Genomic DNA, 16,304 nt, shown 5'->3' with positions numbered 1-16,304 from the left:
GTGGGGCTGGGGCTGGGGCAGGGCGGTAGCTGTGGGGCAGCGATGCAGGGCATTCACGCCCTGTAGGGCTGGGGTGCGATGCAGGGCGGTAGCTATGGGGCTGGGGTGCGATGCAGGGCGGTAGCTGTGGAGCAGCGATGCAGGGCGGTAGCTGTGGGGCTGGCCATGCGATGCAGGGCGGTAGCTGTGGGGCTGGCCATGCGATGCAGGGCGGTAGCTGTGGGGCTGGGGTGCGATCAGGGCGGTAGCTGTGGGGCGATGCAGGGCATTCACTCGCTGTGGGGCTGGGGTGCTGGGGCAGGGCGGTAGCTGTGGGGCAGCGATGCAGGGCATTCACGCCCTGTAGGGCTGGGGTGCGATGCAGGGCGGTAGCTATGGGGCTGGGGTGCGATGCAGGGCGGTAGCTGTGGAGCAGCGATGCAGGGCGGTAGCTGTGGGGCTGGCCATGCGATGCAGGGCGGTAGCTGTGGGGCTGGCCATGCGATGCAGGGCGGTAGCTGTGGGGCTGGGGTGCGATCAGGGCGGTAGCTGTGGGGCGATGCAGGGCATTCACTCGCTGTGGGGCTGGGGCTGGGGCAGGGCGGTAGCTGTGGGGCAGCGATGCAGGGCATTCACGCCCTGTAGGGCTGGGGTGCGATGCAGGGCGGTAGCTATGGGGCTGGGGTGCGATGCAGGGCGGTAGCTGTGGAGCAGCGATGCAGGGCGGTAGCTGTGGGGCTGGCCATGCGATGCAGGGCGGTAGCTGTGGGGCTGGCCATGCGATGCAGGGCGGTAGCTGTGGGGCTGGGGTGCGATCAGGGCGGTAGCTGTGGGGCGATGCAGGGCATTCACTCGCTCTGGGGCTGGGGCTGGGGCAGGGCGGTAGCTGTGGGGCAGCGATGCAGGGCATTCACGCCCTGTAGGGCTGGGGCAGGGCGGTAGCTGTGGGGCTGGGGTGCGATGCAGGGCGGTAGCTGTGGAGCAGCGATGCAGGGCGGTAGCTGTGGGGCTGGCCATGCGATGCAGGGCGGTAGCTGTGGGGCTGGCCATGCGATGCAGGGCATTCACTCGCTGTGGGGTGGTAGCTGGGTGCAGGCAGTAGTTGTGGGGCAGGACGGGTGATGACCCGGCCTGGCCCCAGCCCCCTTAGAGTCGATCAATGGGCTCTGCTGTAGGTCGAGGCGGGCGAGGCTGTCCCACGGCCCCTTTTCTAATCGTTTGGCCAGTCCTGCGGCTCTTCGCTGACCCCTCCCCAGCTTAGCCACATCTTCCTTGCGTTGCAGACACCGGCCCTGGACCCCGGGTTCCAGCAGCGGTGGCTGCAGTGCCAGATACAGAGGTAAAATATCTCTCTGCCCTTTCCCAGGCTCCCCTTGGCCCCCTTGGGCACCCTGTTGCACTGGGCACCCCTGTTCAGCCGATTAATCACCATGCTCCACAGATCTCTTTCACAGTCACAGCTTCCCAGGCTAGAGTCCCCCCATCTGGTAAGCAGGGCTGACCGTCTTTGTTCTACATTTACACGTCGTCGTATTACAAAGCCTATTGTTTGATTACACCCCGTTGACCAAGTGATCCAGATTGCTCTGAATCAGTGATTTACCACTTCCCCAAACTTTATGTAACTCAGCCGTGCCATGTGGCTGCAGCCTTCTCCCTTTCCCCCTCTGCGCTATGTGTCTGACTTCCTGGTCTGGGCTCACCTATAAGGAAATCCTGCCTGCTGCAGAGAACACAAAGGGCTTATCTCCTGGGAAAAGATCCAACACCCTATCTCCTCCAGAGGCGTGTCAGAGCACAATAAAATAAAACAGTTCTCATAATTCCCAGCAAACAGAACAGTAACTGGGGCTTTATTAGGTCTGGGGCACTCAGGACGGGACAATGAGAACAGGGATCAGGACAATAAAAGACTAATTGAACAATACATAAACTCTGTTCCTCCCAACACTTATAGCCAGTGCAAATCACCCACTGCCCCTCCCAGCACCTGCCTGGGCAAACAGTGAGCTATGGCTCAGTCTTGGAAGGGTGATGCAGCACTGAAATCAGGAGCTGCTTAAAACACAAGAGCAAACTGAACAAACACACCCCAACGATGTCCTTCTGGCTGTCTGGTCTGGATTCCGAGGTGCACTTAAGTTAGGATGGCTCTTGGTAGCCTACCATGCCTCTCCACAGCCTCCTGGGTTTCTGATCTCTGTTGTGACGACACTGACCAACACCACAGAAATCCCCAAAGGGCTCAAAGGCTTCCCTTGGGTAGGAATGTGATGGGAATGTGATGGGCAGAAGGGCCTCCTTGGCTGTGATGCTTCTTTCTGCTTGGATGTTCTTCAGCACACGGCAGCGTTCCCTGAAGTCACCTACTCTCCTGTGACGCTGTGCCATTAATGTGGGTATGAGCTGTCACCAATGGATCCTTTCCCCTTGACTTCCAAAGCCTGTCCAATCTCAGAGTGAGGTCTCATGTCGTGGCTCCAGGAAGGCAGCACACCATCCTGTTGTCTGCCCGGACCTTGCAATGTCCTTCCAAATTCTTCTGAGTACTGAGTCCCCAAGAAGGATCATCTGTCTTCCTTGGACACTGGAAGAACTCATTCTCGCGCTTGCTCACAAAACGGGAGAGCCCCTGGAGGATGGGTAGAGCAGGAGGTGCAGAGACTTTCTGAGCAGTCGGGACCGCTGAAAAGGGCTCTGTGAGAAATGCTGCAGCTAGTCAGGGAAGCCTGGCCAGAGGCGGCTGGTTCTCCTTCGAGGCCGGGATGTCGCCGTGGGTAACGGACATGCTGTGACCAAGGCAATGGGGAGAGGACGGGGGAGTTATGCCAGGGGTGAGTTGAACTGCACCTCAGTTAAACCTTTCAGCCATGCTGTGCCGAAATGAACGTGTTGCGTTAACAGAGAAACACGTTGCTGCTTCAACACACACCAACCCATGGTGGAAGAACGTGTGCAAGCTGAAGACTGATAGAACAGGGCATGGCCAAACTGTAGACCACTCACAAAGTCCCGTGATGCACTCAGGAGGGGACTCTTTCCCCATCTCTGGGGGGCTGAGTATTGTGGGAAGGGCCTGTAATGAGGGTGGTGGAAATGGTGGTGCCAGTAGGGTTGGTTCTCTCTATTTTGCAGAACATTGGACAGTTGGGTGCAGCGCTTCCGAGAGAATTCATTGGTTGCACAATCTCTCCAGTGTGGAAGGGTTGCACCACACAGCTCAGATGACTGCAGACTCTGTAATCAGACAAATAGCTATGGTGGTTTGGCCATGCCATCAGACCATCCCATGGCAGAAGAACAAGGAACGTCTTAGGTTGGATCCCACCTGGAGGGAAGAGAAGGCGTGGACAATAAAGAAGGACTTATCGCAGGACAACCAGAAAAGCTACTGCCATCATGAGACAACTTATGATGGAAACAAACATCTTGCTCTGGACAGGCAACTGTGGGAGAGAAATGGGTTGCCTCCTGTGCCACTAGGCATAGGAGAGTTTAAAGCTAAAAGTTCAGAGCTTGATCTTTGTATTGAAAGGTGTTCCAGCACAGCTGTTTGCCTCTGCACTGGCTGTATTTTAGCCTTTTCCAGGGCCACGTGCTCTGTTTTGATCTTTTGAGAATAGTCCAGGAAAGCACCCTTCCACAATTCTGCCTTTGTGGCTGTCTGGTTAGATAGATTCAGTATCTCATGGAACAGGTCCACTGCAGCTTTTTTGTTTTCCATCAGAGACTTGTCAGCTTCTCTGTGGAAGGTACCTCTCTGTGACCCAGCTGTGCCTAGGGTAGACCAGTTGAAAATGCTAAGGTCAGGGCAGGCTGCAAAAGGAGAGCAGATTTTCCCAGAACTGGTGGGTAACACTGAAGTTAGATTCACCAACCAGTCACAAACAGTGCTTCTGATCTCCCACACTGGTTATCAAGAAGGTACAACAAGAAATAAACAGCCTCATTTATTGCATTTCAGTCTCAGGTTCCCAATCAGCCACTAGGTCCAGTAAAGAGAAGTTATTAGAAGTCTGTTCTCTTTACCAAAAAGTTCTCTGACCCCAAAGGGTCAGCCACAGTACCAGATCAATATGAGTTTGGCTCTGACCCAAAATACCTCACTGCCAGCCAATCCTTTAGTAACTAAAACTAAAGGTTTATTATAAGAGGAAAGAAACAAGGTGAGAGCAGGTATCGGATGATTAAAGCAATCACATACATACAAAGGATTTGGAAGGCCATATATATCAGGTTTCCAGTAGAATTGTGGAGTTTGCAGGCTTGTCTAGTCGCTCTGGTGTACATCTAGTACCTGGGTGGGTCTCAGTTCTTTATTTCACAGCTTCAGTTGTAGATGAAAAACCAACGAGAATCCTGTAGCGCCTTAAAGGCTAACAAATTTCTGCAGGCATAAGCTTTCGTGGGCATGCATGCATCTGACGGAAGTGGGTTGCAGGCCCACGAAAGCTTATGCCCGCAAAAATTTGTTAGCCGTTAAGGTGCTACAGGATTCTCATTGGTTTTGCTGTATACAGACTAACATGGCTACCCCTCTGGAACTTTTCAGTTGTAGATGAGCTGATCCAGAGGTAGGAAGCAGGAATGAAGACGACATGGGACGGAGCATATGCCTTCAATGTCCCTTTCTTTGCTATGTGGTTTATGGGAATTCACCGAAACAAGATGGAGTTCAGGGTCACCTGGCCAAGTCCCAGTGGCTGGGTTCTTTCCCTGGGTTCATTGCACCTGTGAGTTCCCTTCATGGGCCATTAAGCAGGCTTATTGCTGCTGCCATCCTGCCTGGGGTGTCACCCGGAAACACAGCACAAGTTGAAATACAGATATCTCAAACACAGCCATAATTTACAATACCAATATGACACCTACACAAACAGTGTCATCATACTTGGCAAATTACGACCTCTCTAATGGTCTATCCCGTACGAATTATTGTAACTGTGCAATATTGATATTAAACCATATTCTAAAAGGTCCTCCTAATCCAGCCAGCGTCACACTTCCCTCTTCACGCGGGCTGTGGCATCACACGTCCATAGGGAAATCGGGAAGTACAGGTACTTGTTGCATTCCTTGTAGTCTCCATGGCAACACTAATAAAATGCTTCTTTCCTCACTTTTGGAATGCCATCCCATCTTCTCTGCCCAGCTGTGGAGATCCCTTGGAGATGGTAAGATATTTTCCAAGTTCCCTGTAGCACAACCCCCTCTAGCCGAGATTGGGTGTCTGTTTTGGGGGGTTTTAAGGTGTGGGGGGCGTGCTGGGTTCAGATGCATGAGGGACAGGTCAGTAGTCACATGTGCAGCCCTGGAGACTGTCCTGTCCTTACACTGGAAGGTGTTGTCCTGAAGTGAGTCCCCAGGAGACGCAGATGGGTCCTGTTCACAAAGGGTCCTCCTGTTGAGGCCAGCCAGCACACAGGGAAGATACACAGCTGTTGCAGATGGGGAAGGGAAACACTAGGTACACACAGTCCCAAAAGAGCTTCTCTGCCTTGCAATGTTCATGCCAGAATTCGAGCACTATCATCGCCTTGACTTCTTCTATGACACCTACAGGCAGCACACGGTGCACTGCAAATTGAACAGAGGTCTGCAGTGATTGTTCCACAGCCAAATGCCTTAACATCTCTCTGCCTGTTGAAATGTCTCTGGAGCCTGATGTAAAGCGTTTACCTCATAAAAGCCAGGTGCGTTACTGCTGCCGTGAGCCAACATACCTTCTCTGTCGACACTCCCCCTTTCTGTAGCAAGCTTCCCAGGCACCACCTTTGATTTTCTTCAGCTCCTGCGCAGGGACGGGCTGAGAGGGTGTGATGCGTGGAGGGAGAGCCGGCAGGAAGCAGCTTAGGAAGGGGGTGCAGAGGCAGCAAGTGTGGCCAATGGTTGTGGGATCTAACAGTGCAGGGAAATAAAACTTGGATGCTGTGGGAGTCCTGCACAGACACGATCTGGTGCACAGCCGGGCAGAGACGGACGCTGAGCAGGCTCCGGCAGGTTCCTAGCTCTGCCCAACACAGTGGGTGACAGCCAGTACCCAGAAATGTCGCTGAAATCCAGAGTGAAATGCAGGGTGTTGCAATACAGTACATGCTACTCACCGGTAGAGCGTTCCTCCTCCACAGCATTCTCAGGCTGGCTGTCCGCATGCCTGGAAAGTCTCCTGGTCCAACCTCAGGGCATAGATGGAGTCGAGGGAGGTGGTCACGACGGTGCTGGCCATGCTGTCATAAGAACAGCCATCCTTGGTCAGACCAATGGTCCGTCTAGCCCAGTATCCTGTCTGCTGACTGTGGCCAATACCAGGTACTTCAAAGGGAATGAACAGAACAGGTGATCATTGCGTGATCCATCCCATCGGCCATTCCCAGCCTCTGGCAAACAGCCATCCTGGCTAATAGCCATTGATGGACCTATCCTCCAGGAACTTAGCTAGTGCTTTTTTGAACCCTGTTATAGTCTTGGCCTTCACAACATCCTCTGGCAAGGAGTTCCACAGGTTGCCTCTGCGTTGTGTGACGCAGTACTTCCTTTTGTTCATTTTAAACCTGCTGCCTATTAATTTCATTTGATGACCCCCCTCGTTCTTGGGTTACAAGAAGGAGTAAATAACACTTCCTTATTTACTTCCTTATTCACACCCATCATGATTTTATAGACCTCTGTCATATGCCCCCTTCGTCGTCTCTTCTCCAAGCTGAACAGTCCCAGCCTTATTAATCTCTGCTCATGGAAGCTGGTCCGTACCCCTATGCATTTTAGTTGCCCTTTTCTGTACCTTTTTCAATTCCAAAATACCCTTTTTGAGATGGGGCGAGCAGATCTGCAGGCTGCATTCAAGGTGGGGGTGGACCATGGATTTAGATAGAGGCATTCTGGTATTTTCTGTGTTACCGCTATCCCTTCCCTAACGATTCCCAACACTCGGTTAGCTTTCTGGCCTGCTGCTACCCACTGAGTGGATGTTTTCAGAGAATTATCCACACTGAGGATAGTTCTGAAGGAACTCAAATATGAACTCGCTGAGCTACTTCCTGTGGTATGTAACCTATCGCTTAAATCAGCCTCTGTGCCAGATGACGGGAGGCTAGTGTAATGCCTGTTTTTTTCAAAAAGGCTCCAGAGGTGATCCTGGCAAGCTGAACTTCAGTACCAGGCAAATTAGCTGAAACTGTAGGAAAGAACGAAACGATCAGAGAGACAAGGGGGAGGTAATCTCTTTTATTGGAGCAACTTCTGGTGGTGAGAGAGACAAACTTGCAAGCAACACAGAGCCCGTCTTCAGCTGTGTGTGGCTCGAAAGTTGTCTCTCTCATCAACCGAAGTTGGTCCAATAAAAGCGCTTACCTCCCCTGCCTTGTCTCTCTCATATCCGGGCATCAGCAGCATGGCTACAACAGCACTGCAAACAATTGTGGACAATGAGTGGATCTAGGTAAAGCAATAGGCTGGAAAGCATCATGGAAAGGGAAATCATGCATTGCCAAGCTGTTAGCATTTTGGGAGTGGAGGGTCAACAAGCACGTGGCCAAAGACAATCCAGTCAATGCAGTGTCCTTGGACTTCCAGAAAGCCTTGACAAGGTCCCTCACCAAAAGCTCTTCAGCAAAGTAAGCTGCCGTGGGATGAGAGGGAAGGTCCTCCCCTGGATCAGTAACTGGTTAAAAGACAGGGAACAAAGGGTTGGAATAAATGGTCAGGTTTCAGAAGGGGGAGGTAAATGGCCTGTGCATGCTGCTCCGTGCACTACACGCTGGAATGCAAGGACAATATTCATATTCCAGGGCACTGAGTTTATACTGCCGGGTAAGTGAGCTGCAAGCCGCGTCTCAGGGTCGTGCGCCGGGACGCGCTTGTACTTTTGGGTCAGATTTTGTAAGCAAGTCATTTTGAAGTGAGGCGACACTTGGGGTCCACCGGACAAATCAGCCTCCTGGCAGGGGCACAGGGGTCTGGCCTGGTTGAGAGCCCTGCCCTAGCGCACACTCTGCTGCAGCCCCGCCACCCCTGCTCCTCCTCCTGCTGAAATCCCACCCCAAGGACCTTTGCTTTGGGCTGCATCGATTGGGAGCTGTTTGCTCTGCTGGGAGCTGCGCCCCGGCCCCGCACAGCGCCATGATGGTCCTGCTGCTGCTGCTGCTTCTGCTGCCGCTCAGCACGGGTGCAACCATCCCGGTAAGGCCCCCCAGGACATGTCACAGCAATTCACTCCGGCCTCACCCCTCCCTCATAGCCAGCCCACCAGCTGCTGACCCCTCTGTGACCCCCCAGCCCCACGCAGCCCAATCCCCAAAGTGTCCCCCCCACAGACCCTGGGCTAGTCCCAGCTCCCAGCGCCCAGCTCAGGCCCGCGGAGCTGAGCGTAGGACTCGGAGCTGGGCGCCACGTACTAGTCCCAGCGCCACCACAAAGTGCCAGGAGCCTTGATCCCCCCACTGCGCGAGCCCACGGGAACCTCCCCCCCACATGAGCCCACAGGAACCCCCCCCCCCCAACTGCATGAGCCCACGGGAACCTCTCCCCCCAATTGCACGAGCCCACGGGAACCTTCCCCCCTGCACTGACTGTGTGAGCCCATGGGAACCTCCCCCCCCCCAATTGCACGAGCCCACGGGAACCTTCCCCCCTGCACTGACTGTGTGAGCCCATGGGAACCTCCCCTCACCCCCTGGCTGCACAAGCCCACGGGAACCTCCCCCCCTGCACAGACTGCGCCAGCCCACAGGAACACCCCCCGCCAACTGTGCGCGAAGGGTGAGGCCACAGGAACCTCCGCCACCATGAGCCTGCCAGCCCACGGGACCCTCCCCTTCCCCACACTGACCATGTGAGCCTATCGGCCCCTCCCCCACCCAGCTGTGGAACCCCCTCGCACCTCCCCCTCCCCCGCTGAGTGTGCACATGGGAACCTGGAGCCAAGGCGCAGGCTGCTCTCCTGGGCCTGCCTTCCCCAGCATAGATGCAGCCCAGAGGCTGCTGCCCGCTCGCGCTCTCCCCGCTGGGCTCCAGGCCCCACGTCCCCCCGGGCTGGACCCAACACGCAGACCCCGACTTCCCTCCTCCAGCGAAGGGCTGGTCCTTGGTAGTAGCCGCACCTGCCAGGCCGGGACGCTGGGGAACGCTATGCTGCGGGACGGGGACTCGGCCCAGGGGATGCTCTGACCTGGCTCCAGCGGGGAGGGAGGTTCCGGGGCAGTCGCTGGCCCTGGCTCCTGCTCTGTCAACTCCGCTCTGGGCAGGGACGGCCCCTGCTTCGCCCTCCGAAAAGGGGGTGGACAAGGCCCCGGAAGGTGGAAGGGCTGAACGGCCAGAGAGCAGCAGGGAGAGGGGCATGTGCTAGGCCCTGTGCCCCAGGGGCCCCCAGGACAGGACACGGCCCAGGGCAAGGGCGAGGCCTGGGCTCTGTGCCAGCGACTGGAGGGGGCAGTGTGGGGCTCGTTGCACGTGCTCAGTTGGATTCTGACCCACAGGGCCGGCCTCCCAAGCACCCGAGGCTGCAGGACGCTGGTGAGTGTCTGTCGTGGGCGAGATCCCCCTGCCACTGGGCTGCCAACACGGGCTGGGGGCTGCTTTCCCGGGAGACGGTTACCTGGGCAGAGCCCAGCTCTCACCCCAGCCATGCTGCACTCGGCCCCTAGGAGCACTTCCCCTGGCGCTGGGGCCAGGGAGCCTGTGTTTGTTACATGAGCTTGGGGGAGGGGGGGAGACCGCCAGGGGTGGGGGGAGAGAAGGGGCCTGCCCCCCCTAGTGGGGGGCTCTTTGGGGGCAGCTCCCCCTCTCCTCTGCCCTTGCCTTGCAGTGACTGCAGCCAGCGGGGAGCCCTGCCTCTTCCCCTTCCGCTACCAGCGCAAGATGCACCATTCCTGCCTCCGGGGGGGCCCGCCTGGCCCCCAGCCCTGGTAAGAGTCTTCTGCCCCCTCCCACCAGCGGCCCAAATGCCAAGGAAGGGCCCTGCTTCGGCCCCCAAAATGCAGGGGGTGGGCCAGTCTGCGGGGCGGGGGCAGCCTGTCCGGGGGCAGAGCAGGACAGCTGCGTGGCGGTGCCCGTGGAGCCCCAGGGCAGGAGACGGGCGCAGAGCAGGTCCCAGGGAGCCGATCTCACTCCCTTTGGCATTGAGGGCCCAGCGCCTGGCACTGCCCCGGGCGCTTTGAGCAGCAGGTGCCCGGCAATGCCCAGGAAACAGGATAAGCAGCCGTGACCCCCTGGGCCTCAGGGCTGGGACTGCCAGGCTGGGCCGGGTGCCATCGCTGCCCCTCATGTCGCCCCCTGCCAGGTGCGCCACCACCGAGAACTACGACCGGGACCGCAGGTGGACCCTCTGTGCGGAGGACAAGAGAGTGACAGGTGCGGTGGCCAATGGGAGCCCTGCAGGGTGCGGGGGGGGAAAGGAGATTACCCTGCTCCAGCCCTGCCTGGGGGGTCTGCAACCCACACACCCCCGGCCCTCAGCTCACGCCCCACAGGCTCCACCGGCCCCTCCCGCTGCCCAGCCCAGCCCCCGCCCCAGACGCTCGCCCACGCCTCCGGGTTAGGTCCCCGCAGGGCCTGGTGATCCTGGTGCTGGTGCCCCCCAGCCTGGAGCCTTGGCCCCTGCGCCCGCCGGGGTCTCCAGCACAGCTGACTCTGCCCTCTGTCTGCAGGTGCCTGCCAGCCAAACCCCTGCGAGAACGGGGGCGTCTGCCAGGGCAGCCGGGACGGCTACCGCTGCGTGTGCCCTGCTCACGTGCATGGCCAACGCTGCCAGAAAGGTGACTGGGCCCAGCCCTCCAGAGCCCAACGCAACCCCCTACTTGGCCCTGCTGCCTCTGACCCTGCCCCCGGATGGCCAGAGACCAGGGGAGGATTCTCCCAGGACCCCCCTCTCCAGGGGGCAGCCGCTTGCAGCAGGACCCAGCGGGGTCAGAGCTATGCACACACACCAGCACTGAGCCCAGCTCGCTTCCTGTCGTCAGTCACACCCAGCCCCCGGCAGCAGCCCCTGGGAACGGGCACAGAGTCTGCGGCGGGCAGGGTTTGACCGGCCTGGATGGGGCACGGGGGAAACGGGGCTGGGGAGGGGGCGGCCAGGCTCCTCCCGCCCCATGGCCCCGCTCTGCTTTTGCAGAAAGCTGTTTTGAAGAACGGCTGCTGGCGCATTTCCCAGAGGGAGAGAAGTGGCTGAGGTACCGCACGCCCAGCGTGGAGGAATGCCGCTGTGCCGGCGGGCAGGCTGTCTGCCGGCCAGCCCATGGCAAGGGTGAGCGTGGGGGAGGGCTGGGGTCAGGGAGCATTACCCCACAGTGGGTCGGTCCAAGGGGGCAGGGTGTGGGCAGGCAGAGGGCCGGTGGCTACCCATAGGGACCAGGGCAGCGGGAGGTGCTGGACTGGGCGGGGGTGGCGCAAACTGGTCCGTGTGGCTGCCTGGCAGCAGCTGGCCCCATGGGGCAGCCCTGACTCCTGCCTGTGCTCCACAGAGTGTCCCACGAGCCCCTGTCTGAATGGAGGGCGATGCCTGCAAGTGAAGGGGGAGCGGGTCTGCGGCTGCCGGAGCGGCTACACTGGGCCATTCTGTGACATAGGTACTGCCCGCGGGGCCGGGGCCGGGGGGCCAGGCTGGGACTGGGCCCAGGGCGTTGCCGCACGGGCTGGGGCAGGAACCCAGTGCCCTGGGAGGGGCCGGGCCTGGTCGAGGTCTTGGAGCCAGGATCGGCACTCCAGGTCCCCGGGAGCAGGGCAGCCCAGCCCAGAGCTGTGCGCGCCCCAGCGGCGGGGGCTGAGCAGAGACATCCAGTGACTGGCTCTTTGTTCCCCAGACCAGAGCCAGGCTTGTTACACCGGGAGCGGGCAGCTGTACCGGGGCATGGCACACACCACCCTCTCGGGAGCACAGTGCCTGCCATGGGACTCTCAGCTGCTGTCCCAAGAGCTGTCCAGCCGCTCCCTGCGAGACGCGCTCGGCCGGGGCCTGGGCCGGCACGCCTTCTGCAGGTGAGCAGAGGGGCCAGCCCTGGAGAGGGAGCGTGGCAGGCTGGAGGTGTGAGGGGCCAGGGCAGGCCAGGGGTGGGTGAGATGGGGCAGGGCACTCCTGGCTGCTCTGTGTTGGCGCCCATTGACGGAGCAGGGGCTTCTCTGTTGCAGGAACCCGGATAACGACAGCCGGCCCTGGTGCTACACGCTGCGGGAGGAGCGGCTCAGCTGGGAGTTCTGCAGCGTGCCCCCGTGCGAGCCGCAGGCAGCGGGTAGGCCCTGAGGCGCTCAGGGGCTGAGGGGGGCACAGGGAGCCTCGCTGACCGGCTGTTTCCCCCAGGTGCCGTGGGCACAACGGAGGCAGGCCAGAGGGAGGCTGAGCCCACAAGCCCCAGCAGCAGCTTTGCCCAGGGCTGTGGGCAGCGGTACAAGAAGAGCGTGTCCGTGCACAGCCGGGTGGTTGGCGGCATGCTGGCGCTGCCTGCCTCCCATCCCTACCTGGCGGCCCTCTACCTGGGGGAGCACTTCTGTGGGGGGACCCTCATCGCCTCCTGCTGGGTGCTGACAGCTGCGCACTGCCTGCAGCACAGGCAAGTCCCTGGCACGGCCAGGAGGGGCGGGGCATGCCGGGGGGAGCCAGCCCCATGCCCGGAGCAGGGCTGTGGTGGGCGACCAGCGGCTCGTCCCTGGCTGATGGCTGTCCATGCCCTGCAGGCCAAACGTCTCCCACATCTCCGTCGGGCTGGGGCAGACCCGCTACAACAGCAGCGTGCAGGGCTCTGCAGAGCTCCGCGTGCAGGACTACGTCCTCCATGAGAACTACTCGCACGCCACCCTGAACCATGACATCGGTGAGCACCCATCCCCACTGCGCCCATCCCCCGCCCTGAGCCACAACATCAGTGAGCGCCCATCCCCCACCCTGAGCCACAACATCAGTGAGCGCCCACCCCCCACTGCACCCATCCCCCGCCCTGAGCCATGACATCCGTGAGTGCCCATCCCCCATTACACCCATCCCCCACCAGGGCCATGACATCAGTGAGCATTCAGCCCCCGCCCGATCACTCCATCATGTGTGTCCATCCCCTCTGCCCCAGTCCTGCCCACCCGGTTGCCTGTGGTGGGGATGGGCCCAGGTCCCCAGACTCACCTGCGGTTTCCCCCGTGTCCCAGCACTGGTGCGTTTGCAGGCGCAGGCCACGGGTCGCTGTGCTGAGTTCTCCCGCTCCATCCTGCCCGCGTGTCTGCCCAGCACCTCGGAGCCGCTCAACACCAGCAAGCCCTGCGAGATCGCCGGCTGGGGGCACCTGTACGAAGGTGAGAAGGGCAGGGCCCGGCCCCGCCCGCAGTGCAGGGAAAGCTGTGGGGCTCCGCCCACACCCAAGCTCCACCCACAAGGGGAGCAGAAGGCCCTGCCCACTCAGAGCAAATGCTCCCAGGCAGGCCCCAGGCCCCAAACCGCTGCGAGGTCCCCGCTCACAGGTGCGCCCTCTTCTCCCCTGGGCAGGGGCCGGGGCGCTGGCTGAGCACCTGCAGGAAGCTGTGCTCCCCATCGTCCCGCCGGAGCAGTGCCGCGCTCCCGAGCTGCACGGGGCCAGGATCAGCGCGGACATGCTGTGTGCTGGCTACCTGGAGGGGGGGACAGACGCCTGTCAGGTGAGCCAGGACGCTCAGCTCAGCTCAGCTCAGGGAGACGCAGCCTCGCCAGCAGCCCGTTGTGAGCCGAACCCTGGGCTCCCCAGGAGCTGCTCTCCAGCGCTCTGCCGGCAGCTGGCTTGTCCCGGTGCGCCTGCCCCGAAAGGGAGCGCCGTGGGCTGGGTCCCAAGGGCAGGACGGGCACAGAGGCAGGGCCTGAGAGCAGATGGACACGCCGAGGGACCGCTGAGCTCAGACCCCCCCCAGTCTGACGGGGCGTCCCTCTCCACCACCCCCCCACTCCCCAGGCTGATGGTCCCCTGCCTGCCACGCCCCCAATGCCGTCAGGCCCCCGTCTCCTGCCCCCCCCCCCCCCGTGCCGTCGGGCCCCCCTCGACAGCACGGCAGGGTGCATCCCCGCAGCCCAGCAGGAGGGGCCAGCGCCAGGCCATGCAGCTGCTCTGAGCGACCGGTGGGTCGGGGTCTGACTCCTCTGACTGGCCCCTTTGTGCCGCAGGGAGACTCTGGAGGGCCCCTGGTGTGTGAGGAGCAGGGCCGGGCCACGCTGCGTGGGATCATCAGCTGGGGCGTGGGCTGCGGAGAGCAGGACAAGCCTGGCGTCTACACCAACGTGGCCCGCTACCTCGACTGGATCCAGGGCAAACTGAGCTAATGGGGCCGAGCGCAGGACCCGCCAGTCCCGCCCCGCCTGCAGGGACCAGCGCCGGTCCAATAAACCCGCGGCTGGGGCTGCTCACAGCCACGCTGGCCTCTGCTTCTCTGTGGGAGGCAGGAAAATGGGCCACCAGCCTCTCCCCCCACCCACTGGGGGTCCCCACCTCGTCCCAGCCAAGCAAGCCTGCGGCCGGCAGACGGGGACTCCCTGCCGCTCTCCCTGGCCCCGGCACGGAGCAGGCACCAGCCTTCTGCTCCCTGGGAGCGGGCAGCCCTTACGGACACGGACAGGCCACGAGACGAGAGGCTGCAGGGCAGCTTGGGGCCCAGGCCACAGCACAGGGGCTGCAGGGCCAGACCCAGGGAAGCCTGTCTCCAGCCCAGCCTCCCGTGTGGTCCCGGGGCGAGGCCATGACCAATGGCTGCGCAGAGCAGTGGTGCCTGGCTCCCCCCCACGAGTGCAGCTGAGCCCCACGTGCATTACCCTGCCTGGGCGCTGGCAGCCGCGGCTGGTCGCTCGTTCCCAGGGCTTAGGCGGACGTCCTTGGCCTTGCCAGCAGCATGGGGGAAAAGAGCCTCCGGTCCCTGGGCCTCCAGCCAGTGTAGGCCTGACGTGTCCAGCCTCAACCCCCTCTTGGACCGGCACCAGCCCCCGGGAGGGAGCCAGAGCTGGGAAGAGCCTGTCCTGCAGGCAGCTCCTGGCCCGTCGAGCTGGCTGGCTTGGTGCCTGGGCCGGGGGGGTCTAGCCTGCTCTCCTCCAAACTTTGTTCCCACCAGCTGTTTGCAGGAACTGCTGGATCCTGCCCTGCTCTTGGCCTCAGCAGTGTCTTGTGGCTGGGAGTTCCCCAGGCTGGCGCGGGCCGTGACTGTGCAATACAGCGTCTCCTTTGACCAGCTTTCACCTTCATTCGAAGGCCCCTGTCCGAGGCCAGCAGCCGTGGGCATGCTGCCCCGGAGGTGTTGGACTCGGGGCCCGCACTCTGGGGAGCCTGTGGCTGGGGGGACCCAGGAGCTCCTGTGGCCTGTGCGGTATGTGCCAGGGGACACAGAGGGGCCAGTCACCACAATGTGGGGAGGGGAGACAGCCAGGGTCCCCTCCTCCACGTTTCACCCCATGCACAGACTGGCCACACTTGGGCACCGGCAGCCCAGCGGGTTCCTGTGAGCTCCCTGCAAGGTGGTCCTGGCCCCTGGTGCCCCTGCTCCACTGGCGCCAGGAGTGATCCTGCTGCTTTCCCAGGCACTGGTAGGGCACAGGCTGGGTGGGCAGCTCCATTAACCCAGCAGGCCAGAGCCACACTGCGGGTGGGGGGAGAGCTGGGCGGCTGCTGGGAGCTCACGAGTTCAGTGCCCCAGCTAGGGCCGCCGGCTCTGCAGGCTGGTCCTGGGTCTCCAGGAATTGCAGCTGAACCTTTCATTAACGATTGTGTCGTGTGCTGAAACCTCCAGGAATCTGACCAAGCCAGACGGGCGGGCCTAGCCCCAGGCAGGAGAACCCCTCCCAAAGCCCTGGCGAGGCCTGTGCCCTGGGCAGTCTGGTCCCTGGAGCCACAGCCAGCTGTGCACATGTGCCCCTCTCCAGCCCCGCCCAGTGCCAGGGCCCATCCTGCCAGGAGGTTTTCCAGTGCCCCGGGGCCCCTTTTCTCTACAGCCGCCAAGGCTACAGATGGGAGGGATCCCAGGCTCCCGGACTCACATGGCAGCGCAGGACTAACTGCCCAGCCCCTGCAGCGGGCAGTAGCCCCCACTGCCTCAGCCTCTTGCAAAGGCGCCCGTGGCAAGCCAGAGGAGCAGCGCGGGTGGACAGGGCTGGGCTGTGGGCAGGGGGCACAGAGAGCTGGGCCAGCACAGGGCGGGGACCAGGCTGGGAACGGAGCCTTTCCGTGACACACACAGCAGAGTGGAAAGGGCTCCAGCTTTCTCCCGGGCGGCCTCTCCTACCCCCAGGAGGCTGGAATTAACCCTGATCAGGTTGAGGGCCCGGTCCATACAGGGCAGGGTGGGCAGGGCCATGCCAGGCCTGGCAGTGACCGGGATGGTGCAGGGAGCAGAGGAATGAACAC

The 16,304-nt window shown here is 61.0% G+C and overlaps 1 protein-coding gene and 1 long non-coding RNA gene across 2 annotated transcripts; one reads left to right on the top strand and one right to left on the bottom strand.

Annotated features, from left to right (window-relative positions):
- Nucleotides 1-1,683: 1,683 nt before the first annotated feature.
- Nucleotides 1,684-13,155, bottom strand: LOC137144638 (uncharacterized). Its single transcript, XR_010917447.1, has 2 exons — nucleotides 13,082-13,155; nucleotides 1,684-3,307 (listed from the first exon to the last, which is right to left on the bottom strand). It is a non-coding gene; the product is annotated as an uncharacterized lncRNA (long non-coding RNA).
- Nucleotides 8,062-15,008, top strand: F12 (coagulation factor XII). Its single transcript, XM_067535044.1, has 14 exons — nucleotides 8,062-8,157; nucleotides 9,453-9,489; nucleotides 9,782-9,881; nucleotides 10,256-10,326; nucleotides 10,623-10,730; nucleotides 11,087-11,218; nucleotides 11,436-11,540; nucleotides 11,775-11,949; nucleotides 12,100-12,200; nucleotides 12,269-12,518; nucleotides 12,643-12,779; nucleotides 13,105-13,248; nucleotides 13,439-13,587; nucleotides 14,084-15,008. The coding sequence occupies exons 1-14, from the start codon at nucleotides 8,098-8,100 to the stop codon at nucleotides 14,237-14,239; spliced, it is 1,725 nt and encodes a 574-aa protein (XP_067391145.1). The 5' UTR covers nucleotides 8,062-8,097; the 3' UTR covers nucleotides 14,240-15,008.
- Nucleotides 15,009-16,304: the final 1,296 nt, after the last annotated feature.

The sequence above is a fragment of the Emydura macquarii genome, unplaced genomic scaffold (genome assembly GCF_026122565.2).
Source record: "Emydura macquarii macquarii isolate MOO-44397 ecotype Brisbane River unplaced genomic scaffold, CSIRO-AGI_Emac_v2 contig_378, whole genome shotgun sequence".
Taxonomy (NCBI): Eukaryota; Metazoa; Chordata; order Testudines; family Chelidae; genus Emydura; species Emydura macquarii.
This window is presented reverse-complemented; position numbering and strand designations above follow the sequence as displayed.

Bases quoted from the DNA above. Each gene is read 5' to 3' on its own strand.
- F12 (XM_067535044.1), top strand. From the start codon at position 8,098: ATGATGGTCCTGCTGCTGCTGCTGCTTCTGCTGCCGCTCAGCACGGGT. The intron at 8,158-9,452 runs GTAAGGCCCCCC...TCTGACCCACAG, and splicing joins GCACGGGTGCAACCATCCCG to GGCCGGCCTCCCAAGCACCC. The intron at 9,490-9,781 runs GTGAGTGTCTGT...CTTGCCTTGCAG, and splicing joins CCCGAGGCTGCAGGACGCTG to TGACTGCAGCCAGCGGGGAG.